Below are 24916 nucleotides of genomic sequence, written 5' to 3'. Positions count from 1 at the left end.
CTATCTATCATAAATTCTAGCGAAGCCACCTGCGCGGCTTTTCTTTTTAGTTCTTGCAGACCCTGACTCAGGTTTTCTACACAGGTTGGCAAGCCTAGATCATCATTGAATTCGAGTTGTTTTGTTTAAAGTTTCAAACAGATAGAGTCAGGTCAAAAGAGAGTCAGTTCCATATTAAACGACGATTTCTCCTCGGACAGGCGCGTATTCTTTGTTGAGTTCTTGATTTGGCAGAGTTGAAAACGGGGACCCCGTATTAGGGAAGTTAGGGAAGAAATCATTGTTGGAAAGAACGGCCGTATCCGTAGCCGCCCTGGCCAAAGCCGTGGTGGAACGATCGCGCGCGGTTGAATTGCTCCTGAAAATTGAATGAAGAAATTGAAGAAGAAAACCAGTTGTTTTGAAAGTTACCTCTAGTCTGTTGTTGAGCGCCTCGCCATTCACTACGTTGTCGTGCTGTCTTTTTGCGATTCAACTTTGAACGGATTTTCAACTTTCTAGCGTTCAAATGATCATTAGTTAACCCGTTAACAGGCCCGTGGAGATTTCGTCTCCACGCGTGGAAATGAGTAACCAATCGCATGCGCGGATTCGTGATTTGAATCAATCACCGATAAGCTCTTGCGTAGGCAAAAGCCCACTGCCCTGTTAACGGGTTAAGAAGAACGAAAAGCCCGTGTTCCTTTCTTCGCGGCGAATAAACCCTTTGATTCTTTTTTCTTTCCGCCCAAAAGTCTGAAAATTCATTTCCATATTTGCAAAACGAAAATGCGCACCTCGCAAATTTGTTGAGTCTGGCTTCTCCGCCTTCTAGCGTCGCTCCTGTGTACTGCCCCATGTTGACTATGTCTTTTTTCAGCTCCTCTTTTTCTGCCTCTTTCGCCATTGATGCCACATCTGAAATTTTTTATTAATAAAACCCTACATCGGTTTTCGATAACGAAAAACTCTATCCGGCCTTCGCATTTGCTGATTTTCTGTTCAAGTCAACAGAAAATCAGCAAATGAGAGGGCCGGATGGAGTTTTTCGTTGACGAAGCAACACGCAGTAGAAATGAAAGCTCTAACCGTCCGCTGTGATTCTCACTGGCTCAACTGGTGGTGCCGCAGTTTCTTCCTCTTTCTCCGCCTCTCTCTTCTTTTTCTTCTTCTTCTTTTTTCTTTACTCACTTCTGGCGATTCTGGAGCCGGCTCTGGTTCCGGTTCTGGCTCCCTGCGCTTTTCTTTTTACTCTTTTGGGTGGCGATACTTCCAATTCCTAGCAAAAGAAAGTTGATTTTTGGAAAGAGTTTATTTTGATTGATTTTGAGAGAAAGGTGCACAATAGTATAATTGGATTTGGTTAGTGACGGCGGAATTATTCCACAAGTTACAGAGTCGCTTTTTCTTGAGCATCGAGAGACGCGCTTGATTCCGCTCGTTCAACTTTGAAATCAGATGGCTCCTTTTACTGGGGAAACAGACTGTAACTAAGAGTAAGTGATGAGTTCTTGATTTTTGATATCAACAAGGACTCATTCTGACAAGAATACTAGATATGGGTTTTTGGAAAACTAAACTGACTAATTGCCAAGCTTAGCTCGTTTTTGATTGGGCAAAGCGACAAATAACCGTTTCTGATTCGCTGAAAGACCCCACAGAATCCCATTATTGGAAAAAGATTATGGACATTTCCCTGCTCGTTCCGAAAACTCTATCTTCAAAATTACTCGTATCTTTTTCGTGCTCCAGAAAATTGACAAAGTTGAAAAAGGCTGCGGAAAAATAAGGTAGCGAGAAAAGCAAAAATCTCATTTTTTAGGTCACTCGTTTTTTGGCTGTATCTGCGCTCGGGCTTCTGTCTTATACGAACTCATGGAGAGACACGTGATTTATTTTTCATGGAATTTCAGGTGTTGACGCAAAGTTGAAAGTACCTTTTCAGGACTGGGACTGCGCTTGCGATCTTTCTTCTTTTTCTTCTTCTTGTGCCGCCGCTCATCGTCTAACGAGCGCGACATTTCTTCAAACTTTTCCAGGTTTTTTTCATACGATTCCTTATCTTTGCCCATTCTACAAGGAAAAATATTTTGCTACAGAGCTGCCGTTGATAACGAATCTTTCCATCACGCAATTTGATTGGTCCATCCCAAATCTTCGAAGTGAACCAATAAGAAAGCGCGATGAAAAGAGCTGCTATCAGTAGGAAAGTTTGAAGCGCCGACTAAACATTTTAGTCCATTTTACAGAAAAAGTCAAGAACAAAAAGTTACAGTCAGGCGCAAAGTTTGTCCTCCAGCTCTTCTTCCGTAATGAGCCCCTTTTTCCTCTTCTTCATAACGCTGTAGTCTTCGTTGAGTTCCTTCAAGTCCTTTTCGAAATCCGCCGCAATCAATTCCTGCTTCTTCGCCTTTCTGGCCCTCTTTTCCGCCTTTTTGTTTTTCGCCGCTTTTTGCTCGCTCCAAGCTTTGTTCTTTTCGCGCTTTTTTCGCTCTACTTCTTTATTTCGCTTTTCTAGTCGCTCTTCTTCCTTCATTGCTCGCTGCACTCGTACGCTTTTGTCTTTGTACTCAAGTGTAGCTAAACAGATGATGAATCTATTTGTAGGCTCGGCAACCTGTGTAAAACCTGAGTCAGGATTTTACACAGAGGTTCTGAAATCCTGACTCAGATCTTGTACACAGGTTGGTGGCCCCAGCAAATAATGAATAAAAACAGTAGTAGTAAAAGAACATGCGTACTGTCTGTCTGTCCCTGTCAGAAGCTGGACAGCTCGAGCGATAGTAGCTTACCTATATCAACGTCGCTGTTGGTAAAGCCAGTGTACTCCTTGTTCTTCAGCTCGGCCATTTTTGGCATTTTCAAAAGACCGAACATGTGCGCATAATCACCGATACTTTTGATCAGCTCTTTTTCGCGGAAGATGTATTTGCACTCGTGCGCTAAAAATCAATTTCAGAAATTAAAAATCTCCTACAACGACTTCTTTTGATAATGAATTTATCCATCAAGCTCCCTGATTGGTCAAAATTGAAATCTCCGATTAAAATCATTTCTGACCAATCAGAAAAGCGCCCTATGGATTTGTTATCGAAAGAACTCTCTGTAGAAAAGATTTGTTACTGTATTTCATTGTCGTAGTACAGTAGTTACCTTTGTAAGCACAAACAAAGCTCGGAAACGCCCTCTGCGCGTATTCAAAGTTCCTCTTGTCCTTCAACTGGATCTCTCTGACCTTCTCCAGTTCCAACATCTCGAAATCTTCCTTTAATTCGACCATGTCGCCGACTTTTGGTTGAGTTTGATGAACTCGAGGTAGTTTTGCTCGTGCTCCGACGGAGTCACGAAGACCAGGTTTTCTCCACTTTTTCCAGCGCGAGCGGTCCTGCCAGCGCGATGGACGAAGTTTGGAGCAAAGGTAGGAGGATCGAACTGGATGACGTAGTCCACGCCGCCGGAAATATCGACGCCGCGGCAGAGCAGATCCGTCGTAACTGTTACAATTCGCTACATTCAGAAATCATCAGAGAGTTAACATTATTAATTAACGGTTACTGATGCTCTGGGCTGGGCAGCCTGTGTGGAAACCTGAGTCAGGGTTTTAAAGAGATGCAGATTTGTCTTTAAACAACTCTATCAGGACCCTGACTCAGGTTGCTTAGCATAGCTAATGCCTATCCCTTTTAGTAACCCTTTATTGTGACCCCTCAAGCGGGAAAACTGTAGCAGATGACAGTAAACAACTGTATATCGACGGAAAGCACAGCATTTTTGCTACCATTTTCGTCCGCGAAATCACGTCACGTGACCCCTAAGAAAATATCTTTGTAGCGACTTTCCTAGAACAGCTCCGCCAGATCTGTCGGTAAATTCCTTGATCGCTTTCGACCTCAATTTCTGGTTCTTCTTCCCGTGGCACTTGATCACTGGATAGTTGACCAGCTGCCTCAGAACTTGGTGGAAATAGTCGACCTGGTCGGAAGTGAGAAAATAAACGACGCTCTTCGACTTTCGCCGCTTTTTCAACAACGAAACGAGATAACTGAGTTTGTGGCGCGGCTCGACGACAGAGAAGAGCAGTTTGAGTTCTTGAGGCGTGGACAGGTTCTCTCGCGCTTTTTCTTTGACCGAGACGGAGTGGGGATGACGCAGACCAGCCTTTTTCAGACGGAGGACGTTTTCGTTCAGCGTCGCGGAGAATAGACCGGTTCGCCGCTGTTTTGGAAGATTTGACAAAATGAAATTGATCGCTTTTTCGAAACCAATGTCCAAAATCTTAAAAAAGGCTTTGTTTATTAGCAGGAAAGGGTTCAAAACCTGGTCCGCTTCGTCGATAATCAACATCTCCACAGTCTTCAGCTTCGCCTTGAGCACATCGGAGCGTTTAATCAAATCGTCCATTCTTCCCGGAGTCGCGATGATCACATCCGGAGTCGACTTCTCCAGCATTTCCATGTCTTCCTGGATCTTTGTTACTCCGCCGATGCAGGTCATCGCCGTGTACTTTTCAAGAACATCGAGAAATCGCAGCAAAACTAGAAGAATTCCGATAAACGAATAAACCAGCATTAGGATAGGACCTGTGTGAGTTTGATTAGCGAGCTCTCTGGTCGGAGAAATAACGATGAACGAGATCTTGTCCTTTGCCCCGGAAGAGATCATTTTGTGCAGCGCGGGCAAAAGGAAGGCCAGCGTCTTTCCCGAGCCAGTGACGGCTTCGCACATCACATCTTTGTTTTGCAGAAAGATTGGGATCGTGTATTCCTAAGAATCATGCTAGTTAATTGTCTTGTGTTGCTCGAATTTTCTTACTTGGACTGTTGTCATGAACTCAAACTTCTCAACTTCCGCTAGAATTTTCAACAGAGTCGGATGAAGGGGCGGCTTCAGATCCGAAAATCGCTTGCTCGACAATGTACTACTGCTCATTCTTGAAAATGACAGTATTTTAGCTTTGAATCAATACGAAGAGTTTACTGTTTCGCTTGAAATAAAATGGCTGTGATAGAAATAGCTAAGGCGGTGTTTGAAGTGAGAAAGTGGCAAAAATTCAATTATTCCTTGAAAATGGAAGTGAAGAAAAGTGTCAGTAGTGAAGTAAGTTGCAATAAATAAGGCAAACAGCAGTCTAAAAACACTCAAACGAGAAGATGAAATTTGTTGCCGATGACGAAGCCAACATCGGATTGCCAAGGGAGGAGATTTTCGCTGTGATCCCGGTATTCAGGCACGCGAAAGTCCTCTGAATTTTTACGCATTTAGAAAAGGAGAACGTCTTTTTCACCTAGGTTTATTGTTGGTAAGGTTGTCTCCTCGTCGTCTTCTTTATTGATTTTAATGGATCGTTTTCGGGCTTTGGGGATTTTTGTTTGATGTCCTCGATCGTGAACGTAAAGACATCGACGTCGCCTATGATCGGTTCCCCAATCAATCGTGCACAGTTTTTCGACGAGGACGAGACCAGGTGGACGAAACCGTTGTTTCCAATTTTGAGCTCAATTTCGAGATCCTTCTGCTTTTGAATTTCCAAAAGCAGAGGTTGTTGAAGCAATTTTTGCCGATGAGGTCAGAATCGAAACGTCTTTTCTGCTTTTCTTCATCAAGTGTCCTAGAACAAAGAAAGATCTGTTCTCTTCTTCTTCTTCTTGATATTCAGCCCATCTTGAGTAGTAGACCAGATCTTCGTAAATGCCGTATTGTCTACAGGCTGGATCTTCTGGGAATGATGCTCTGGCGATTCGCGGAAACTCGTAAAGAGTCACCGTTTTCGTCTTTAAATCGCTGTGGTACACTTTTCCAGGCGGCGCATCATCATCGTCAAGTTCCGATCTAACAAAAATGAGCCAGTTGTTTTCGTCCAAAACCGAGCTTCCGTATCCCAGTAATTATCCTCTTCTCGCTGGGTGAAATCAAAGCTCCAGACAACCTGCTGCTTTCCACCAGAAAAGTTCCAAAATCTACGACGCGCTTCTCGAACGGACTGATTTCCTCCTCGCTTTCTTCTTCTTCTTCCTCATCTCCGGACGAATGAACTTCAAATAAATCGGCTTCCTGGATCATCGGGACAACACTCTTCGGATTCGTTACGTAATCTCGCCAAGATCGTTGCCGAGAGAAGTTAAAGTCCATCTGCTCAAAGCTTTCAGATTCCAAAAGAATCTTCTTTCCTTTGACGATTTCCGTCGTTACTTGGTCAGGGCTGAACAGCCGTTTTCTGAAATCCGGACTGAGAACCACTGAGTCAAGAAAAACGCCGTCGCGCGGAGGTAAAAATGCAGTTGCGCGAAGGGGATAGAATGGTCGCCGTTCTGGATTTTGCTGAGGATCGTGAGGGTGATAGTCGACAAGCTCGAACTTTGGTGAACGCTCCTCGTTTTCCCGGTTGATTTTGAACAGGAGAAGATTGCTTCGAGCTGCTCCCAAGTCAAGTCCTTGTGGTTCGTCATTCGTCCAAGCAAAAAGCTGAAAAAAGTCATTAGAATTTGAAAAGAGCGAATTTTTCTTACGAATGATCGACCGAATTTGACTTCCACTTCAGAAGACTTGAACTCGATCGTCGCCTTCGGCTCAAGCTTCTTCTTGTTGTACTTCATGTCGTGGCGTTTCTGGACAATCTTCATCACATCAGAGAGCCGGTCTGGCTTTGAATTGATCTCCGCTTCTAGTTCTTTGCCAACGAGCTCGAGAATCGTGTCGCGCTTGTAATGAGGATTTAGAAAGGTGCGACAGAAGAGAGGGCTCGTCATCGCATCGAAATTACTGCAGCCGTCTTCGTTGATTTGCTCCAAAACGATGGGGGCGATCCAAGTGAGCACATCCATCGGCATTCGTTCGAGAATCAACTCCGATAATTCGACGGAGCGGGGATGCTCTTGCATCTTTTTGAGCAACGAGCGGCGCGACTCATACGTCATTCTGAGATTTTCACTATTTTTTTAAGAAACCAACAATGAGAATTGGAAAAAAAGACAAGATTTGGGCTCGGCAATCTGTTTAACAAACCTGATTCAGGTTTTCTGAAAACGCTTTAACTTGGAGAGGATATCAAAATTGATAAGAAAGGTAATTATGCGGCTTTTCATTCATGATCTTTTAGATCCTGACTCAGGTTTTCTCCACAGGTTGCCGAGACAAGGACAAAATACATTTCGGATCATCGAAGAGTTTATTATTTTCATTTGGAATAGTAGTACTGTAATTAGGGACAGTAGCACTGTAAAGAATCAAGACAGAAGTAGAACAGAGGTATGAAATTCGTGGTTGAAGAGGTTGAGCGGAATTTATTTCTTCTTTGGCATTTTTCTGAGGACTTCTTGTTCGCAAGCGGCCTCGAGTTCGGGACTGTAGCCGAACATGAACAGGATTTCCATCGTTACGAAGAGCGGAGCGGAGAAAGCTAGAAAAGGAGTTGGAAAAGAAGAAAGTGGAGCTTGTTTTTACCTTGAAGAATATTGTCCATTAGCGCAGGTTTGCGGCCCTCGAAAACGCCGTGTCCGACGAATTGAGCGACCCAGCCGAAGATTTGAACTGCGAGCAGAAAGTAGAAGGTGTTTTCGTCGCCTTTTTGGACGAGAGGTAGAATGTAGTAGAAGTGGACGATGAGCGAGACGCTGGCGGTGATGAAGCCAGCAAAAGCGTGCAGAATCATGTAGTAAACATACCAGAAGCTCATGATGATCAAGGAGACGTTTACTTGGCGATCGGCGATTTCTACCTGGAAAAAATGATGATGATTCGGAGTAAGAGCTTTGAAAGTCGGGAAATCAACAAAGACTGATGCTTCTTTCAAGCATTATCAAAACCTCACCTTGCAATATTCGAAGAGTCCACAAATCGAGTAGAGAATGAGCGGGATACAAACGATGTGAATCCATTTATTCACAACATTGTGGTGGTAGGCGCCGTAGCCAGAGTAAAAATCAACGATGCCCATTTTCACAATTCTTAAAATCGCGAAAGATTAGTACTCGATTGTTAATCGGAAGATGGATAATAAATAATTGAAGAAATGAGTGTTAGTTCAGGCAGTCTTGTAATGCCGCCTCCATCTACTGTCGATTTGCTCCAGGAAATACGTTCCAGACTCGAGCGAGTCGACCGGACCAGAAGGCGAAAAAGCAGCGTTTTTTAAACTTTCGCTGCTGACTTTGTTCGCTGCTTCTCGTTTACTTGCGAAATCCACCAACTCAGCTGAATTCAAAATTAACGGTAGTTCCCAATTTTTAACTTACGACACGAAATCTGCGTTCTAGCGTTCAGCCTCTCATCTATCAGCCCCGTAATATTATTTAGCTTCTGTAACTTGTCCCCTGCGTGCACTTGAATCGTATAAAAAGTCGCGGACAATCCGGATCCATACGAAAAACAGCCTAGCTTCTCACCGCCCGTCAGTTTGCCCGTCGAAAGGAGCGATAAAATGCAACCGTAGAGACTGGGCGTGTACATGTTTCCGACGTTTTTGGAGATTTTTAAAGAGGGAAGACACATTGTTTTGAAAAGAGGCTTGGCGACTTTTTTCGGCATTAAAATTTTGACGATTTTTTAGAGCAAAATCAAAGATTATCTTTAGGCCGCTTTTCCTGTAGTTAAAGTTTTCTCCAGCGTTTTGTCCTTGAGAGAATCGCTACTCGAAACGTTTCTGTATTTTTCGAGCTGCTCAAAAGCCTCTTTGCCGATTTTGCTCTGGAGCTGCTCCGGGCAGCACTGAAGATCGCCGAAAAGCAACCTGGCGAAGGATTTTTCGACGAGCTTGGCGAAAGGCGCGTGGAAGCAGAAATAGTCCAAGTTCTCTAAAAACGAGAAAGAGGAATTCTTCTTTGTTTTCTGGCGCCAGCCAGAGTAGCATTTGTCTAAAGCTTCGAAGTAGCACGTGATTGAGAGGGGACCGTCTACAACTGGGTACTCGGAGGTCAGGTCGGGTTTGTAGAAGTCGTAGGTATGTCTTAATGAAGTTGAGTTATTAATAATACGTCTAGTGGCTCAAATAAACAGGGGACGGTTAATAGCCTAAGTAGAAACCTTAGTCAGGGTCTGAAAGATCAAAAATGAAAAGCCGCGATTAATTCAAAGATATTTTGTACTTCTGGCGAAGCCGCTTCGCGGCTTTTCATTTTTGATCTTTCAGACCCTGACTCAGGTTTTCTACTCAGGTTGCCGAGCCCAGATCGGACCGTACCCCCTTAAAAATTGGCCTGACATAAGTTCTCATTTTCCAATTCTAATGAGAAGAAACCGATGTCTCCTACCTCATATAATGCTGCTTGACAGGTTTAATTTCCAGCGGCGCGTCCGGCCCAATTAGCAAAGCAACTGCACCGACTCCACCAGTCGGCCTGGCTGCTCCCTTCCCGTAAATGGCGATGTCGGCCATGACGACGATTCCATAGCGCCCGTCCCAAGCGCTGCTCTCTACCCAATTCACAGTGTTGAAAAGCGCCGCCGTTCCACCATAGCACGCGTTTTTATTGTCCACGCCTTCCAGGTCAAAGTTCTCCGCTTCCTCGAATCGCTGCATCAAATAACTAAATATTGACTTGACTGACTGACACTAAAATTCAAAGAGAATAAAACTAGCTCGTCATTTTTCCTAAAAAAAAAGCTAAAAATCAAAAAGCCGCATGCGGCTTCGAGCTAAAATGACGGAAGAGCGGCGCTCTAGTTACTAGAAGCCGCAAGCGGCTTTTCGATGTTTAGCTGATATTTTTTTACTTTTGAAAATAAAAACTACCTTTTGACACTTTTGGACTTGTCGACCATCGTTTCCGTTCCGACTTCCAGTCTTCCAACATTCTTCAGATCCAAATCGTACGACTTGATCAATTTGTCCAAAACCGTCAATGCGATAGAATTGACGTCTTCGCGGTCAGAGACGATTCCCATTCGTTCTTGGCCAAGCCCGATCGTGTATTTTCCCTCTGAAACAAACATCTTCAGAACTGTCATTTTAAAGGGGATAGAGCTCGCTAAATGCAATTTTTAAACGAGAGTTGAGAAGCTCCATAGGTTTTCAGACCCTGACTCAGATTTTCTACACAGTTTGCCGAGCTCAGGCTTTTGTATTTTATCGATGCCTACCCCCTTAAATCGAACCTATAAAACAAGCTAAAAATGTCTTACCAGAAACTCCATCAAATTTCTCCAGTTCTTTCTGGTCGACAAAATGCCTTGGAAAGTAAACTTCTGCCGCTAGAATTCCGACTTGATTGGCATTTTGGCTTCTGCTCATTCTGAATTTCAAAAACTTTCAAAAGCTAATTTTTCTTTCTTCTGTTAAATTTCTTCTCGAGTCGAAAACGAAGACCCAAGAATTCTACTTTCTAGAACATTTTTACATCCTTTGAGAAACGAGAGCGATTACGTAATGCGCGCGCTGGAGTCCGAGCGCGAGCCAATCAGCGCGCGCGGCAGATTCCTTCTTTCCTTTTTCACAAAAGTCGGAAAATACGAATTTCCGCAGCGAGAAAAGGCGAAAATGACAGAGATTTCTCAAGAAGAACAAAAACCAAAGCCAGTTGGACTGCTTCTTGCCTTTTTATCTGCTATTTTCTTCAGGTAAATTGAAAAAAAGGTGAAAATGAAATTTTTCTTAGTCAAAATTTTTGATTTTTCCCAAGTTTTTTACTATTTATTTTTAAATTTTTAAAGAAATAATTAATTATTTAATCAAATTATTAAGTTTTTTTAGATAAATTAAATCTGATGATTTTCATTAATAAAATTTTGTAATAAAAATTAAATTTTCAGTTTCAACGGCGTAATAATCAAGCAACTGTCCGTTTCTCCGATTCAAGCCGTTTTCTGGCGCTGCACAAGTCAGTTCATCATGCTTTTTCCCGTTTGCTGCTACCGAATCAGTCAAGGCAAAGCTGACGCTGATCTTTTGGCCTTTTGCGGAAACGAGACATGCTTCCGGAGCGATTTCTCTGGCTTTGCTTCAGAGGCACCATTGGAAGTATTAGCATGGCCACGGTAAGGTTAGGTTCTTATTCAGAAACTGAAAATTATAAATTATCGGATTCCTGAAATTCCAGTAAAAGCGGAAATTGAGTTCCCAACAGAAATCCATGCCAGAACTAACGAAAGAAACCCTGATTTAGTTTCCAAATCTGCTGAAAAAATCGAGAAGAAACTTACGCTTTCGGGTCGAAGAAGACATAGGCTGTGCTTCGCGCGGCTATTCGGTCTTTTCGCCCGAAGCCGCAAGTGACTTCTCGATTTTCAGCAGATTTCGAGGCTTAATCAGGCTTTCTTTTCGTTTATTCTGGCATAAGCTAGTTCTGCTGGGAACTTAATTTTAAGCATTTACTGTATGTAGAGTTTCTGTATACAGTATACCGCTAAAAATACAAACTGTGTTTTCCAAGTTTTACATACAAAAAAAAATCTTATTTTTCTTTCAGATTTTCACGAGTTTCAAAATGCTTCCGATCGGCGATTGCTTCGCCTTGATCAACACTGGCGTCGTCTGGTCGACTCTGATCGCTTGGCTCTGGCTGGGCGACAAACCCCACTTGGTCGATCTTCTTTCTTTGCCGGTTTCGCTGCTGGGCATTGTCGTCTTCAGCAAGGTGCTTCAGATTCACTTATCCGTTTATATTTGAAATGTATGTATTTTTGACGCGTTTGTGTGAAAAATTTTTCAATTTCAAATTTCAGCCTTCCTTCATTTTCGCGGAAGAAAGCGACGTCAACACGGTCGGAGTCATCATCGCAGTCGCTGGAGCAATCGGAGCTGCTATTGCCCACACGACAGTGCGCAAGCTCGGCAAAAGTGTTCATTTCACCGTCTCGATCACTTATTTTTCCTTCTTTGGCGCGATTTTATCAGGTATTCTTGCGATTTAGGGCTTTCTATTCTTAAAAATTGGCCAGATAACATATTTTACTCAATAAAAAAGTACATTTTTCTTTCAAAAATCGTTCTAAAGCCCTGATTTATATATGAAATATGGTCAAATAAATCTATTTTTCAATCAAAATGGCCACGAAAAGGGCGATTTTGTCCAAAAAATGGTCAAAAATGCCCTTTTTCATACTTAAAGCTCATTTTTCTTGTCAAAAAACACCCCCAAACGCCAATTTTCGCCCTAAAAAGCTTCGCTAGATTCGAATCGTAAACACCATAAGAGCCCGTTTTTCGTTGCGAGTTTGGCCTTTCGTGAGCCAGAAGGAATTCAGTTCAGAGATGTCTGATACGCGCCATGTATCCAAGCTCACGACGTCATAGACAGGTTTGAGATGGGGTTTAGTTTTGACCGACTACAGTAGGAACCCAACCTGATACTAGAGATATCGAGAGAATTGATCCATGAAAATATATGCGCGAATTTTTAGAAGCCCCCCGACGGGCCTTTGACGGGGGCTTTTTTAAACTCTAACTCTTCTCAGAAAGCGACATTTTCGCGGCGACAAAACTTTGCGTTGGCGTCTTTTCGAACGCTGATTGGCCGGTCTGCCCCATTCAGCCATCTCATTGGTTAATAAACTTCACCTAAGAACGGATAGATATTTCAAGGCCAATCAGAGAGGAAAGATCCGCCCACGCAACTTTTGTCGCCACAAAAATGTCGCTTCAAGGGTCCTTCCCAAAAGCCCCGGCTAGTAATTAATCTCCTATTCAGCTGCGTACATCTTGCTTCTGGAGAGCGACCAGCTGCCCTGCTCCAGCGACATTCCGTGGCTGCTCTTTATCGGTCCAAACGGCCTCCTCGGACTGAGCTGCTTGACAATGGCGTTGCAGCGAGAGAAGCCCGGCCGTGTGACGATCATGCGCTCGCTCGAAATCCCCATCGCCTATTCTTTCCAAATCTTCATCTTCGACGAAACACCCGACGCGCTAACCATCGCCGGCGTTTTGCTCATCATGGCGGGCGGCTTCATGGTCACCATTAGAAAACTGCTCAAAAAGTAGCGAAAAATACCTCTTTTTTCAAAGTTCAAGCTAAAATTACGGATACGATTCTTTCTGATTTCACAGTTACAGTTTTAAACAGTTGCCTGTTACTGGGATCGGCAACCTGTATCCAAAGCCTGACTCAGGGCCTGACCTTTCACTCGAGGTATTTCAGGCCCTGAGTCAGGCTTTGAACACAGGTTGCTGGGCCCAAGCCTGTCTATCCTCGTTTTCTTATTTATTCAATTATTTCGTCCTTTTAAAATTCTGACTTTTGGACTGTTTAGATTGTCGCAAGTTAGGTCTCCGAATCCGATTCAAAATGACCCACAAGCGTAAGATCGACGACACCCCCGAAGAGGCCGCCAAAGCCGCCAAAACCACTCAGACCGTTGAGCCACTCACCCGAGAGGATCGACGACGAGTAGACGCTGGCTGGGGCCGCGTCGACGGACAGCTCTATAAACCAGCCAAACGGTCGGCCTTTGTCCACGTCGACCTTGATCTGGCAGCGAGAGAGTTCGCGGAAGAGGCGGAGCAAGAACCACTGCCGGAAGAAAAAGAACCAGAAGCACCAGAAGATGACGCGCCAAATGAACCTGCCGCTACTCAAGAAACGCAAAATGAAGAAGAAGACGAAGAAGTAGAGGTTGTCGAATTTCATGTGGCAGAAGAGGAAGAATCCGACAAGGATGAGGATGATGATGACGGCACTTATTCCGGATACTGCGGATACCCCCGTTACCAGTTTCCCAGACGCGCATACGTGATCGACCGCTCCACTGGCTACATCTGCGTTGTGAAGCCTTGCGACTGGATTCCCGACCATTTGGACTTTACGGATCGCGACATTCCCATTTTCGAAAAAGCACTGAAGAAGCACGGCCCCAAGTGGCAGGTGATCAAGGACGAATACTTCCCCAGAAGCAGATAAAGGATATTGTAATCCTTTACTACTACTGGAAGAAGAACGCCGCCGAATCTGATGATTAATAAGGTGAGCCCAGCTCATTCTTCTTTTAAAAATCAAGCATTTTTCTAGCCCCGAGTCGCCAACTTCTACTATTTTCGACATGGGCTCCTATTTCCCGAGCTGCCACTTATCAATCCACATTTATCTCCACTGTCGCTTCCCCAGCGCTCCCAAAAGGGCACTCTGCCACCGCAATTCTTCAAATTGCTGATTTTCGTTTTCATGAACACTCATTTTTCTGAATTTTAGGCAAATTTTGTTCGTGAAGTTCATTTTCTATTTCAAATTTTAAATCAAAAAACGTTTCTAATTTATTTATTACACAAAAACCGTTCAACCCATCATCTTTTTTTATATTTATTTAAAGCTCTATTTTTATAATTTATTCAACAAAAAATATGCTTCTTGCTAACAATACTACCGCCTATTTATTTTTACACCAAGTGTATAACCAAATCCGTCTTTCTGGCGAATTCCCTCAGATTTCTCAAAGAAAGAGTTCTCTACTGTAAATTTAACTGCTAAAAATCGAGTAACGACATGCTGCTTCGAGCGAAAGAGGCGAAAAGCCGAGCTCTCTTGCGCGGCTTACGCCTTTGTTTCGCTCGAAGCCGCAAGCGGCTTCTTGACTTTCAGCAGTTAAATTTTCAGTAGAGAACTCTTTCCTTTGTGAAGTCTGAGAGAAAACGTCGGAAAAAAGGTCGGATTTTAGCAAATCAAAAAACACAGCCGCTAATTTATTTTCTCATTTTTGCACATGTTTCTGTTGCGCGTTTCTCGTCTTTTTCTTGCTTTCTTTTTTTTTTGCTTGCAACTTTCTGCCGCAGTGACCGCCACATTCGTGCCTAATCTCTCTCACACACTCCTTTATCAAAAAGTCTCGTCTCTTTCATCAATTTTTAGAAGTTGAAAAATGTCGGACTGCGAAGAAATCGAGGACGGGCCACCAGCGCACCCAGCTACTTACCAGCTGCCGGATATTCCATTTGAGGAGATGAACCCGCTCCAGAAGCGATGGCACAAGATCAAGGCGATCGAGGAGTTCCCCGTCAAAGTTACCTACCTTGGCGACTGCGAGATGCCGCTCGAATACGTCGAGTACCTTTCCGAGGAGATGAGAAAACAAGCCTTAGAGGTTCGTTTCTTTTACGAGGTTTTGATCGAGATGGTCATTTGTTCTGTTAGCAAGCAGCGAACAAAGACATCGACATTGGCGGACTCGAAATCAAAGAAACGGAAGGAAAGAAGAAATCCCAATCGCGCGGCGGCCGAGGAAACATCAAAGCCAAAAAGAAGGCAGAGCCGCAAAAGTGAAAGTCGGCCGCGTCCCGAGAGGCCGAAAGAAGGCAGTCACCCACGTGACGGGACTCCACTCTTATGAAGTAAGAATTGAGAACGCAAGAGCTTTCTTTAACTTCCGCTTATTTCAGCTTGATCTAAAAAAGACAGCGAAGATTTTCGGATCGAAATTTGCATGCGGAACTTCTAGCAACGAAAAAGCCGACGAAATCGTCATTCAGGGAGACTTTATCGACGAAGTTATAGACCTCATTCTCGAGAAATTCGGAGACAAGGTAAATTTCACCTCTCTTTTTCATTATTTTCTTAAAATTGTAAGTCCAAATTAAAGTAGCCGCTTGCGGCTTGGAGAAATGACGATAAAGCCGCATGCGGCTTTTTTATTTCACAGGAAAAAGAGCCGCGCATAGTCAAATGAAACCTCAAATTCTTTTCAGATTCCGGCGGATATGATAGAAGACATTGGGGACATGAAGAAGTGATCAACCGATTCCAAAGTTCAAAAACTGTTGCAGGGAGAAAACAACTCGTCTTTATTTTTGTCGCTTTTACAGTTATTCCCTGGAACCAATTTGTTAGGCAATAAATTGTTGATGCTACTGCCCAGTACAAAAAGACTCTTCCTTGATTTCAGTCGAAATTGCTGGTATCGGGACTTTTCTCATTTCTTTGCAAATCAGGGCAGAAAAACTGCCAATAGAACCCAATCGCCTCTTGTTTCTTTGATTGTTTCTCGAAGTCGATTTTGAATTCGCAATCAAGGGAATAATTAACAACAACACTCTTTCTTGACGTTGAGCATTTGACATTCAAACTCCAAACAAACCTTATTGATTCTCGTCTTCGACAAGATGCATGCAAAACATAGTCAGTCGAAAAAGAGAGCAGTTCAGAGATCAAAAGGGCACTTCTTTTCAATGATCGAAGATCGAAGATTGAGATGGCCGATGATTTTGCTTTTTCACTTTTTACAGTTGCGCTTTTTCCGCGCCGAACAAATTGCACACGCGCCAAGACAGTACTTACTCGCAGTTCACAGTCGCAATCAGCAATGAGGTCGGTCAAAGCTATCAGCTAGTGCAGAGCAAGGTTCCAAAGCTTCGCAGCTAGAATGACTCATCTGCTCGGAAATTCAAGCGCTCGATTTGGAACCTTTTTGCAGAGGTTAATCAGCAAGCTACAGGAAGGATCCAGGCAGTTGTTCGAGGTAACGGAAGGGCGCACATTCATTCGAGATGCAGTGATTGTCGTGCCGAGTCATTGGAAAGAACCGGAGAGAGAAGAACTTGATATTACTGGCATCAGTTTCGATGGCGAAACGAGCAACAAGCACTTTGGATCGGCGGACATGCAGGTCTTTTCTTCCGGCAGAGAAGGTGAATGAGTCATCTTCTATTCGAGTATTTTGAATGTTAAGGCGGCTCCTTGATTTATACCGTGAAAACGTCTCCCTGCGAACAACGAGGAAGATCCATTCGCGTCTCTGAGTCTTATCTAAATAATGGTAGAGAAAATAATTTATAAAAATCATTTTAAACTATTTTTAAAAAGACGAGGAAAACTTTGGCGGGGATTTCGTGGCTCAATTCGCCAAGTTACGCTTTGGCGTTTTCGACGAAACCCCGATTAGCCCCAAGCACGAGTTCTATTTTGACAGCGATCGGAAAATTCAGGCGACCAAGTGCTCGGCTGATATTCAGGAAGGGCTTTTAAGTGGAACTTTTCATCGTTTATGAAGCTATTATGAAGCTCATTTCTAAGGGCAAAGCTGTTGGAAAAGAAGGCCCCAGTGGGTCTTGCAGTGAACGGGACAAATTATCCGGAGCCTGTTATTTCCAACCGGGCTCCAAACAGTCAGAAGAGGCGGCGTCGATAATGTACACTCGTTCCGGCGCTTTGAAAAGATTCTGCCGGGGAGAGGACAACGAGGACGTATCTGCGGGCGCGGCGCACGATCCCTTCGCGCCGACCATTCACAATGCTCACTGCGATGGCCGATCTGTTTGGAGCGTGATTGACTCCTGCCAAGATCTCAAGGGCAAATCTAGTCCGTTCGCCTTTGCAGAAATGTCAGTAAAAGTGATGAGAAAGACGCATCGAAACATTGTCCTGGCGATCGACACTTCGGAGGGAATGAAGAAACCTGCTCAAGGAGAGGAAATGAGCTTCGCCCGTTTTGAAGCAGTGAACAAGGCGGCGACGCAATTCATTCGATCCTTCTCGTCAGACACGCAGCTGGGCATCTGCACCTTCAACGAAATCGAAGTAGTGACGATGGCCACCCTCGAGAAAGTCTTTGACAAGATGGTGGAGCGCTTGCCAAAGCGGGAAAAAGTCGGCGGGCGGGCGAAAATGGCGGTCGGGGTCGAACGCGCGCTGCAATTGCTGAACGGCAGGGATGGCGAAATCATTGTGATCGTGAACGACGTCGAGGGCGGCGAGGCCAGTTTGAATAAACTGCTGCGTGAGCTGGAGACAAAGAACGTCCTGGTGCACGTGATCGCGCTTGGACCGGCCGGTGCCGAGCGCGGCAAGAGGATCGCAGACGCGACTGGGGGAAAGTTTATCTTCACGCCCGCTGCTCCTCGTCCGCCGGAGCAAATTATCGTTGGCTTGCAAGACGCGCTGCTGGAACAGTTCCAGGAACTGCAGGACGAAGTCGTCACAATCCTCTCCGGCCACTTTACTCTCAGAAACGAAGAACTCATCATTCCTTTCAACGTCGAAAGTTCCACAGGCAACTTTGGTGCAAATTTTCAGAAACTTTTTCAGAAAGTAGGTTCTCCTTGTTGATTTCAAATAATCAATTTTGCGCAAAAATTTCACCATGAATCAGAATCGATGCGGATATTTATGACTTGTTTGTCCGGAGAAGTGCCAACAGTTCAGAAAATCATCTTTCCGGACGGAACGGACGAGATCAGCAGCGAGTACGGTTTCAAGTACAATGCCGAGTTCAAGCGCTACTGGGACACCAACATCTTCGAAGTGCTCATTTCGAAGCCACTTTCCAAAACCGGCCTCTACAACATCGTCATTTTGCCATACTCAGAATCGACCGCTTCTTTTTCCGAATGGAAGGCGCGAAATCCGAGGAGGATCAAGTAGTGACTGTAATGATTACCGCTAAACCGTCGAAACTGTACGGGCAAGTCTCTTTGAACACCTATTCGATGAGAATTTCTGAGGAACGGGCGCTCGTTTTCGCGGAGCTCTCTGAAAGGATGAACGCCATTGTCTCGGCGAAAATCTACGGGAGGGTTCTTCATTCGGAGCTGGACGACGATCAATTGTCGGAAAAGACGATCGAGTTCTACGACGACGGGATCGGCTACGACATTTACGAAAACGACGGCGTTTACACGGCGCTGGTGGACTTGAATCAAGACGGCAAGCCCTCGATGGTGAGCGTGATCGCCAGTGGGCCCAACATCACTGCCACTGTGGACAGACAAGTCTACCTCGGCCACGGGCAGAGCTTCGAAGAGTCGCCAGAGCAGCGCCTTCGCAGGAGTGTCCAGAGTCTCATCCAGTCGAACACGCAAGTCGGAACTCTGAGCTTGAGTCCTTTCGGCATCGAGCTGGTGCATTTCCAGCGAGACAGCGAAATGACGATGCTGCGGGCGACCGTCGACGGCCGCATCCAAAACCGAGAAGTGTTCTTGCGACTGCCAAACAGCACCGAAATCCGCTGCTGCTTCGAAAAGGGCGAAATCTCGTTCAAAAACGACGCCACGCACGATCTAGTCGCGGCGGTTCTTGAGCAAGGCGCGCCAAGTGGCCAATACATCATCAAACTCGAAAACACAGAGGACATCACCAGAAACTTCCGATACAAGATCTTCTCGCAGAAAAAACTACCAGAGGCAGAATTATTGAATTTATATAAAAAAAACTTTTATCAAAAAATATTCATATATTAATCTCAGAGGAGACTTTTCTCGCCTAAATGAGAATAAGGGTGTCACTCACTTATTAAATTTTTCTAGAAAAGTGCGCGCAAAGATTAAGTTTATACCCTATTTAAAAATATATACATAATTTAAGGATATAGCCGTTCTCAAGGCACTTTCGTAGCGCCGAAATGGGGCGATAAATTTTTCATTTCAAGACAGGTCCGACCTAAAATTATGTCTAGAATTCGATTCTGATGTTTTTTAAATTTTTTTTCAAAGAAAATTTCTCTCTGGAGCGATTTGAAATCTTACGATCACTTTTTCTCGAAATACTTCAATTAAATCGCTAAAACTAAACCGTGTATTATTATAAATAACTGCTAATCTATCTTCCTAGGGCCTAAAAATTTCAAAACCCGAGCAAATTTTTATTCTAGCGTCTTCTTCTTTTTAGCTTTTCTTTTTCATAAATGCTGCGTTCAGGGCGCTCGGCCAATCAGCGCGCTCTTTCACATGCGCGCCTCACCGCGCGATGGAGGAGGGCGCCCAGCGCAGCAAACCAGAGCGCTGTCTGACGCTTCGGCTTACTCAAGTAAGCCTCATAAAAATGGCTCTAGAATCATAAATAATTAGAATCTATTAAACTTTAGACCCTAGGAATGTAGGGAAAGGTCCAAATTTTTAATTTATCAAAAACTCGACCGATTTAGTGGAAAATTCTCGAGAAAAAGTGATCGTAAGATTTAAAATTGCTCTAGAGAGAAATTTTTCCATTAAAAAATTAAAAAGAACACTAGAATCGGGTTTCTTTGGCAATTTTAGGTAGGGTTCCCTTTGAAATGAAAAATTTTATCGTCCCCTTTTGACGCTACGAAAGTGCCTTGAGAACGGCTATATCCTTAAAAATTAATAATAAGAAAATTTAATAACAATACAATAAATATATTATTTATTATATGTATATGTATTTAATAATATATCAGAATTATTCACAATAATAATAATTTAATAATTAAATTTAATTAAAAAAATAATATGAAAAATATATTTATACGGTTTAAATTATACCTAATTTAAGAAATATTTGAAAGAATATTTTCAGAAAAGAGCGCGGCATATCAGAAGCCCTGATATCCCACCAGAGAAAAGACAAGATAGCCGTCCGAGGGTACGTTTAGAGAGAAAAAATAATGTTTGGGATTATTTTTGATTTTATGAAAAATCAAAAACACAGCTGCGAGAGGGCGATATTTCCAGTGCAAATATCCAAGAGTGTTTTTGGCGAAAACAAGTTTCTTTTCTTTTTTGATGTTACGCGAGTTAATAGAAGCGAATGATTCGATTGCGCATTTAGGTCGAAGAGCTGCGTTTTACGAGATCGTCGATTACAAGTGTCGGTATGTTCCGCCGCCTCGTCGTTTATTCTCGCTAACGCGCTCGTTTCAGACGGAAACTACAAACCCTGCTTGGACCAGTTCGAGCACTACTTGGGCAAGTGCTGGCTTTTCGTCGGAAACGAGATGAATTACGAAGGAGCGAGCACTTACTGTCGACAGAAAAGCGCTGCTCTCCCTTTTGTCAACTCCTCGGACTCGTTTTTCGCACTTTACGATTTGGTCAAATACAAGCAGAAAAACAGGACAGGCTTTTGAATTAACTCAGTTAAGATAGCGATACCCTTATTCTGGGCTCGGCAAACTGTGTAGAAAACCTGAGTAGGGTTCTCAAAGAGCGGCTTTTCTCAGGTTTTCCTGACTCAGGTTTTCAACACAGGTTGCCGTCCCAGAATAAGGGTATCGCTATGTTATGTAAACTGAGTTAAAAATTGAGCCCAAGAAAAGCGATCCTCCTTTGGACATCACCATTTGGCTTGAAAAGAACTCCCTGACATCTCCCACAGAAGACGAGTCCAATTCCGTGGCCATTGCTGGCCAATACGAACCGATAGAAGAGCCCAGCTACTACAAAGGGAAGTGCAAGTTTTTCAAGGAAGCACCGGCCAAGCGCTTTCGACGACTCAGGCTTGCGACAAAAACTACATGTAAGATGAAATTTCTACTTTGGAAGACACTACTTTTGGCTTTAGGAGTTTTTGCGTGAGGGATGAAATCGACAGTATCGCGCCAAATCAAATTACGGACTTGTCGATCAGAGCCGTCGCAGGTAAACAAGCAAACTTCGCGGCCAAAATTCGCGGATCAAAATTCGGTCAAAAACGGCCAAAATTTCAGAAATTTCAAAAATTAGGCCAAAAACGGCCAAAATTCGCGGATCGAAATTCGCGGCCCAATTCGCGGTCTTTGATTGCTAAATATTGAAACTAGAAAAAGAGGAAAAAGACGTTTACATGGACTACGCAAGTGCAGATGGTAACTGGTCCTACATTTTCTCGTGGACGAACCCGGACGATTTCGGCGCGCGAAATGAAGAGCGCGAAATCGAGCTGCGCATTGCTTTGGTCGAGGAGGCCCCTTTCGAAGAATACCGCCTCATCGAGCGCGTCCAGACCATCGGCTTCAGCAACATCAACCGCACGGCCAGAGATATCACCAGCTGTCCCAAGAACTTGCCCATCGATCTCGCCATTTATTTGGCGTTTGAGTCGGACGAGTTGATCAACGCCACGGCCGTGCAGTTGCATTCCTTCTTCAACGCCGCCTTGTTTTACGGAAGCCAGGATTTTCAGGTAATTGAGCAGTTGTCATTCGAAACAATGCGGAATTTACTAACCAGGCGGAGTATTTTGGCTACCGACCTTGGAAACAAAAATCAGAAGAGAGCGGCCTCACCTCAGTTTTGGCCAACGAAACGACAGATTTCTTCGTCGAATTTGAAAATCCCGGAAGACGCGACAGATTCAAGTCCTTCAAAATACTCATTCATGACAAATCGTAAGCAAAAGACAGACATTAGAGAAGAGACTCTAGAAAAGACTAGACTAGAAAAGACTAAACACTTGTCTAGTCTAGTCTAGACTAGACTAGACTAGACTAGACTAGACTAGACTAGACTAGACTAGACTAGACTAGACTAGACTAGACTAGACTAGACTAGACTAGAAAAAAGACACTAGAGAAGATTATTATCCGTTTTATTAGATTCGGCATGCAGAATTATTTTTCAAACTTGGAGAAACCGTTGACTTTTTGGAAGAGCGCGCCGGTCGATGTCAGTATCACGCTGGGAGAGTCTGCCGACGACCGTGGTGCCGACTTTGTTGGTCAAGCGGACATCGGCCAAATTGTGAAAGACCTTTGCCAGGCGGCAGACAAGTACAACCGCTACATCAAAGTAGCAGCCTTGGATCCGGCGAAAAACGTCGGCAGAGCTTCGCGAGCGCTGATGATTCCAGTGAAAATGACGCCCGCCGAGTTCGAAGTCGAGCCGCCGCAGCGAAAAGAAGTCAAGGAAAAGAAAAGCGGGCCGAAATTGGGTGGTGCTATTGCTGGTGGTGTCACGGGTTTGGTAAGCATCGAATTTAATTTTCATCGAATTCGTCGATTCTTTTAAGCTGGTGCTCTTGGGCGGACTCACCGCCTGTGCGCTGTTTGGAGGAGCGCGCAAAAAGGGAGACAAGAAGGGCTCCAAGAAGAAGAAGTCGACGAAAAAGAGCAAGTCGAAGAAAACTGTCAGAAAACCGGGTAAAGTCAATCCCGAAACCGCGGCGAAGAAGAAAAAGAAAAAAGGAAAATAATTTTTTGATTTTTGTAAAATTATTTAATATTCTGTAATTTTTAACTATTTTGGAGTGAATTTGTACATGCTGGGCGTCGCGAATAAATCTGCGAAAATGTTGTTTTGATTCTTTTCTAAAAGGTCGACCTCGGCCGCAGAGTGAATTGGCGGCACCACCGAAATCATAATTTCGCAGATTGGAGCTATCACAAGCGAAATCTAACCACGTGCTCCAAAATCAGAATTCCAAACTTGACAAACCAACTTGAACGTTTTTTCGCTTTTTTATTGACAGGGTACTTATCGTAATTTTTGAGTAGTTCTTTTTTATTTTTAATTCTTCTGATTCTTCTGATTGTTGGTTGACCATTACCAACCGACAGTGACAAACTCGCCGATGCATTCAGAGTAGTCGCACTCCATCGAGACTCCTGGACTCGGGAGGATCGTCACCGGCTTCGCACCTGTCCTGGGTTTATATTCACGTCCTCTTTTATGGGGGCGGACCCTTAATTACAAGAGAGCCCCCTTTGTTCTTAAATCGTACCCCCTTAACTTTTGATATAACGTACCCCTGTATTTTTAAAGTGTTGAAAAGACGACGTGACATCGCGAATGAGTCATCTTCACGTTGTCACGTCGCCATTTTTAACACTTAAAAAATACACGGGTACGCTATATCAAAAGTACGATTTAACAACAATTGAAGGGGACCCTCTGGTAAGGGTCCGCCCCCTTAAAAAACTGTGGAAAACCCGGTCCTTGAATGCAAGCCCAGAGTTGCTCAGTGGTAATGTCGCCAAAGCCCTGCTCGAATCCCAAGTACGCCAGGTACTGATCACGTTTCGAGTTGGCAGTTGGATCTGGATTCACCTTGTCGGCCCTAGAAACCAAATTAACCCCTGTAAATAAAATTAATCAGAAAAAAAGTTCATGAAAAAAGGGATCGCCGAATCCGTTTATTCGGATCTCTCAGTTTACTCAAAATAAACGTTCTTGCTTGGTAGAGGTACTCTCTTTTCCGGCAATACGGCCGCCCAGGAAATGGAAAAACAAAAAAAGAAAACTTACGTGAAGCCGAAAGTGACGGAACGGTGCTTGGAGGCCTCGTCCTTTCGGTTTCGGTAGTAGAGACTCTTCATCGAGTTGTAGTTGGTGATTTCGCCCTCGTATCCTTAACGACTTTTAAGGATATACCCGATAAAATTGAACATTCATAGCGCCTAAATACGAAGTCGGATCTTTTTTATTTCAAAAGCAATCCTATCTGAAATTTTGCGTAAAATTCAATTCTGGTACTTTTTTGAAAATTTTCATTTGAATTTTTCTCTCTAGAGCGATTTGAAAACGAACTCTCTCGATTTCTCGAAATTTTTCCACTAAATCGCTAAAACTGAGCCGTGTTCTGTATTGTAATAATGCTAAGCTACAAAATTGATGGGATCAAATACTTTAACCCGAACGAATTTTCATTCTAGTGTTCTCCTCTTTTATACTCCTGGTTTTCTTCACTGCGCGCTTTTTCGCGTGCTACCAATCAGAGCGGTGCGCTCAACCACGCACTTTCTCGCAGAAAAGAGGAGTCGAGTGAGTGAGCGTCCAGCGCGCCGCTTTGTAGAGCTTTCACGCGCTGAGTAGCCCTCAGTGAAATGGCTCTAGAATCGGTTTTTTTCGGAATTAAGCAAAAGTAAGCCATCAATATTGTAGATAAAGGTCTGAAGAACTTATCTATCGAAAAAACTCGACCGATTTATACCAAAAATTTCGAGTAATCGAGAGAGTAAGATTTGAAATCGCTCTAAAGAGAAAAATTCGAATGAGAAAATATAAAAAAGTACCAGATTTGAGTTCTTAGTGCATTTTACGGTAGAATTGCTTTTAAAATAAAAATGATCCTACGTCGCATTTCGGCGCTATAAAAGTTCAATTTTATCGGGTATATCCTTAAAACGTTAAACGTGAAGGATGGTACCTTTGTCTCGCGTCTCCAACACAGTCATATTGAAGCCTCCTTCTCGGAAGAGAGTCAGGCCCGGGCCAGTGCAGACGTTCTTCGAAATGACCCAGTACTGCTGGTACTGCAGTACCGCATCCGTTACCGCTTTCGTCGCGATTTGGACCATAACGCCCTTGTCGCCTATGTACTTCATTTTCACCATTTGGCGATTTCCGAAGGAAGGTTCTGAGTAGAGCATCACGTCC

At 43.8% G+C, this 24916-nt stretch overlaps 10 protein-coding genes, 1 long non-coding RNA gene and 1 pseudogene across 12 annotated transcripts in view; 5 read left to right on the top strand and 7 right to left on the bottom strand.

Annotated features, from left to right (window-relative positions):
* Positions 1 to 24916, top strand: part of LOC145707869 (S-adenosylmethionine synthase-like) — a 75428-nt gene that overhangs the window by 31176 nt on the left and 19336 nt on the right. The window lies entirely within an intron of this gene.
* Positions 106 to 2053, bottom strand: LOC145707650 (uncharacterized). Of its 2 annotated transcripts, XR_014134764.1 has the most exons (6): positions 1917 to 2053; positions 1069 to 1258; positions 777 to 897; positions 687 to 735; positions 412 to 479; positions 106 to 358 (listed from the first exon to the last, which is right to left on the bottom strand). It is a non-coding gene; the product is annotated as an uncharacterized LOC145707650 (long non-coding RNA). The 2 variants fall into 2 exon arrangements; XR_014134763.1 differs by lacking the exons at positions 106 to 358; positions 412 to 479 and having other exon boundaries at positions 682 to 735.
* Positions 2255 to 3232, bottom strand: LOC145707002 (ATP-dependent RNA helicase DDX55 pseudogene; annotated as a pseudogene).
* Positions 2781 to 4908, bottom strand: LOC145707000 (uncharacterized). Its single transcript, XM_081784469.1, has 6 exons — positions 4792 to 4908; positions 4560 to 4743; positions 4297 to 4514; positions 3778 to 4254; positions 3133 to 3486; positions 2781 to 2921 (listed from the first exon to the last, which is right to left on the bottom strand). Exons 1-5 carry the CDS (start codon positions 4906 to 4908, stop codon positions 3247 to 3249), a joined length of 1236 nt encoding a protein of 411 aa, XP_081640595.1. The 3' UTR covers positions 2781 to 2921; positions 3133 to 3246.
* On the bottom strand, positions 4939 to 6899 carry LOC145707282 (uncharacterized). The gene is made up of 3 exons (XM_081784784.1): positions 6486 to 6899; positions 5264 to 6441; positions 4939 to 5221 (listed from the first exon to the last, which is right to left on the bottom strand). The coding sequence occupies exons 1-2, from the start codon at positions 6891 to 6893 to the stop codon at positions 5809 to 5811; spliced, it is 1041 nt and encodes a 346-aa protein (XP_081640910.1). The 5' UTR covers positions 6894 to 6899; the 3' UTR covers positions 4939 to 5221; positions 5264 to 5808.
* On the bottom strand, positions 7132 to 7944 carry LOC145706939 (uncharacterized). Its single transcript, XM_081784396.1, has 3 exons — positions 7787 to 7944; positions 7420 to 7693; positions 7132 to 7375 (listed from the first exon to the last, which is right to left on the bottom strand). Exons 1-3 carry the CDS (start codon positions 7910 to 7912, stop codon positions 7260 to 7262), a joined length of 516 nt encoding a protein of 171 aa, XP_081640522.1. The 5' UTR covers positions 7913 to 7944; the 3' UTR covers positions 7132 to 7259.
* Positions 7937 to 10321, bottom strand: LOC145706997 (hydroxymethylglutaryl-CoA synthase 1-like). Its single transcript, XM_081784466.1, has 6 exons — positions 10096 to 10321; positions 9707 to 9893; positions 9225 to 9500; positions 8551 to 8920; positions 8211 to 8505; positions 7937 to 8169 (listed from the first exon to the last, which is right to left on the bottom strand). The coding sequence occupies exons 1-6, from the start codon at positions 10202 to 10204 to the stop codon at positions 8000 to 8002; spliced, it is 1407 nt and encodes a 468-aa protein (XP_081640592.1). The 5' UTR covers positions 10205 to 10321; the 3' UTR covers positions 7937 to 7999.
* LOC145706993 (solute carrier family 35 member G1-like) lies at positions 10340 to 13017 on the top strand. The gene is made up of 6 exons (XM_081784461.1): positions 10340 to 10530; positions 10723 to 10947; positions 11294 to 11300; positions 11379 to 11546; positions 11635 to 11806; positions 12600 to 13017. The coding sequence occupies exons 1-6, from the start codon at positions 10340 to 10342 to the stop codon at positions 12887 to 12889; spliced, it is 1053 nt and encodes a 350-aa protein (XP_081640587.1). The 3' UTR covers positions 12890 to 13017.
* On the top strand, positions 13163 to 14715 carry LOC145708315 (uncharacterized). The gene is made up of 2 exons (XM_081785975.1): positions 13163 to 13868; positions 13914 to 14715. Exon 1 carries the CDS (start codon positions 13194 to 13196, stop codon positions 13803 to 13805), a length of 612 nt encoding a protein of 203 aa, XP_081642101.1. The 5' UTR covers positions 13163 to 13193; the 3' UTR covers positions 13806 to 13868; positions 13914 to 14715.
* LOC145708316 (density-regulated protein-like) lies at positions 14727 to 15752 on the top strand. Its single transcript, XM_081785977.1, is given in 5 exon segments — positions 14727 to 14979; positions 15030 to 15147; positions 15150 to 15226; positions 15275 to 15418; positions 15581 to 15752. Coding segments are annotated over 5 exon segments (606 nt in total). The 5' UTR covers positions 14727 to 14757; the 3' UTR covers positions 15626 to 15752.
* On the top strand, positions 16255 to 18251 carry LOC145706988 (calcium-activated chloride channel regulator 4A-like). The gene is made up of 5 exons (XM_081784457.1): positions 16255 to 16519; positions 16561 to 16647; positions 16695 to 16831; positions 16905 to 17880; positions 17980 to 18251. The coding sequence occupies exons 1-5, from the start codon at positions 16255 to 16257 to the stop codon at positions 18249 to 18251; spliced, it is 1737 nt and encodes a 578-aa protein (XP_081640583.1).
* LOC145708635 (uncharacterized) lies at positions 22993 to 24911 on the bottom strand. Its single transcript, XM_081786329.1, has 4 exons — positions 24687 to 24911; positions 23786 to 23888; positions 23478 to 23597; positions 22993 to 23180 (listed from the first exon to the last, which is right to left on the bottom strand). The coding sequence occupies exons 1-4, from the start codon at positions 24907 to 24909 to the stop codon at positions 23084 to 23086; spliced, it is 543 nt and encodes a 180-aa protein (XP_081642455.1). The 5' UTR covers positions 24910 to 24911; the 3' UTR covers positions 22993 to 23083.

This window comes from Oikopleura dioica, chromosome XSR, assembly GCF_907165135.1.
Source record: "Oikopleura dioica chromosome XSR, OKI2018_I68_1.0, whole genome shotgun sequence".
NCBI classification, from domain to species: Eukaryota; Metazoa; Chordata; class Appendicularia; order Copelata; family Oikopleuridae; genus Oikopleura; species Oikopleura dioica.
Note: the sequence above shows the minus strand (reverse complement) of the source record. Positions and strands in the feature narration are given on the sequence as shown.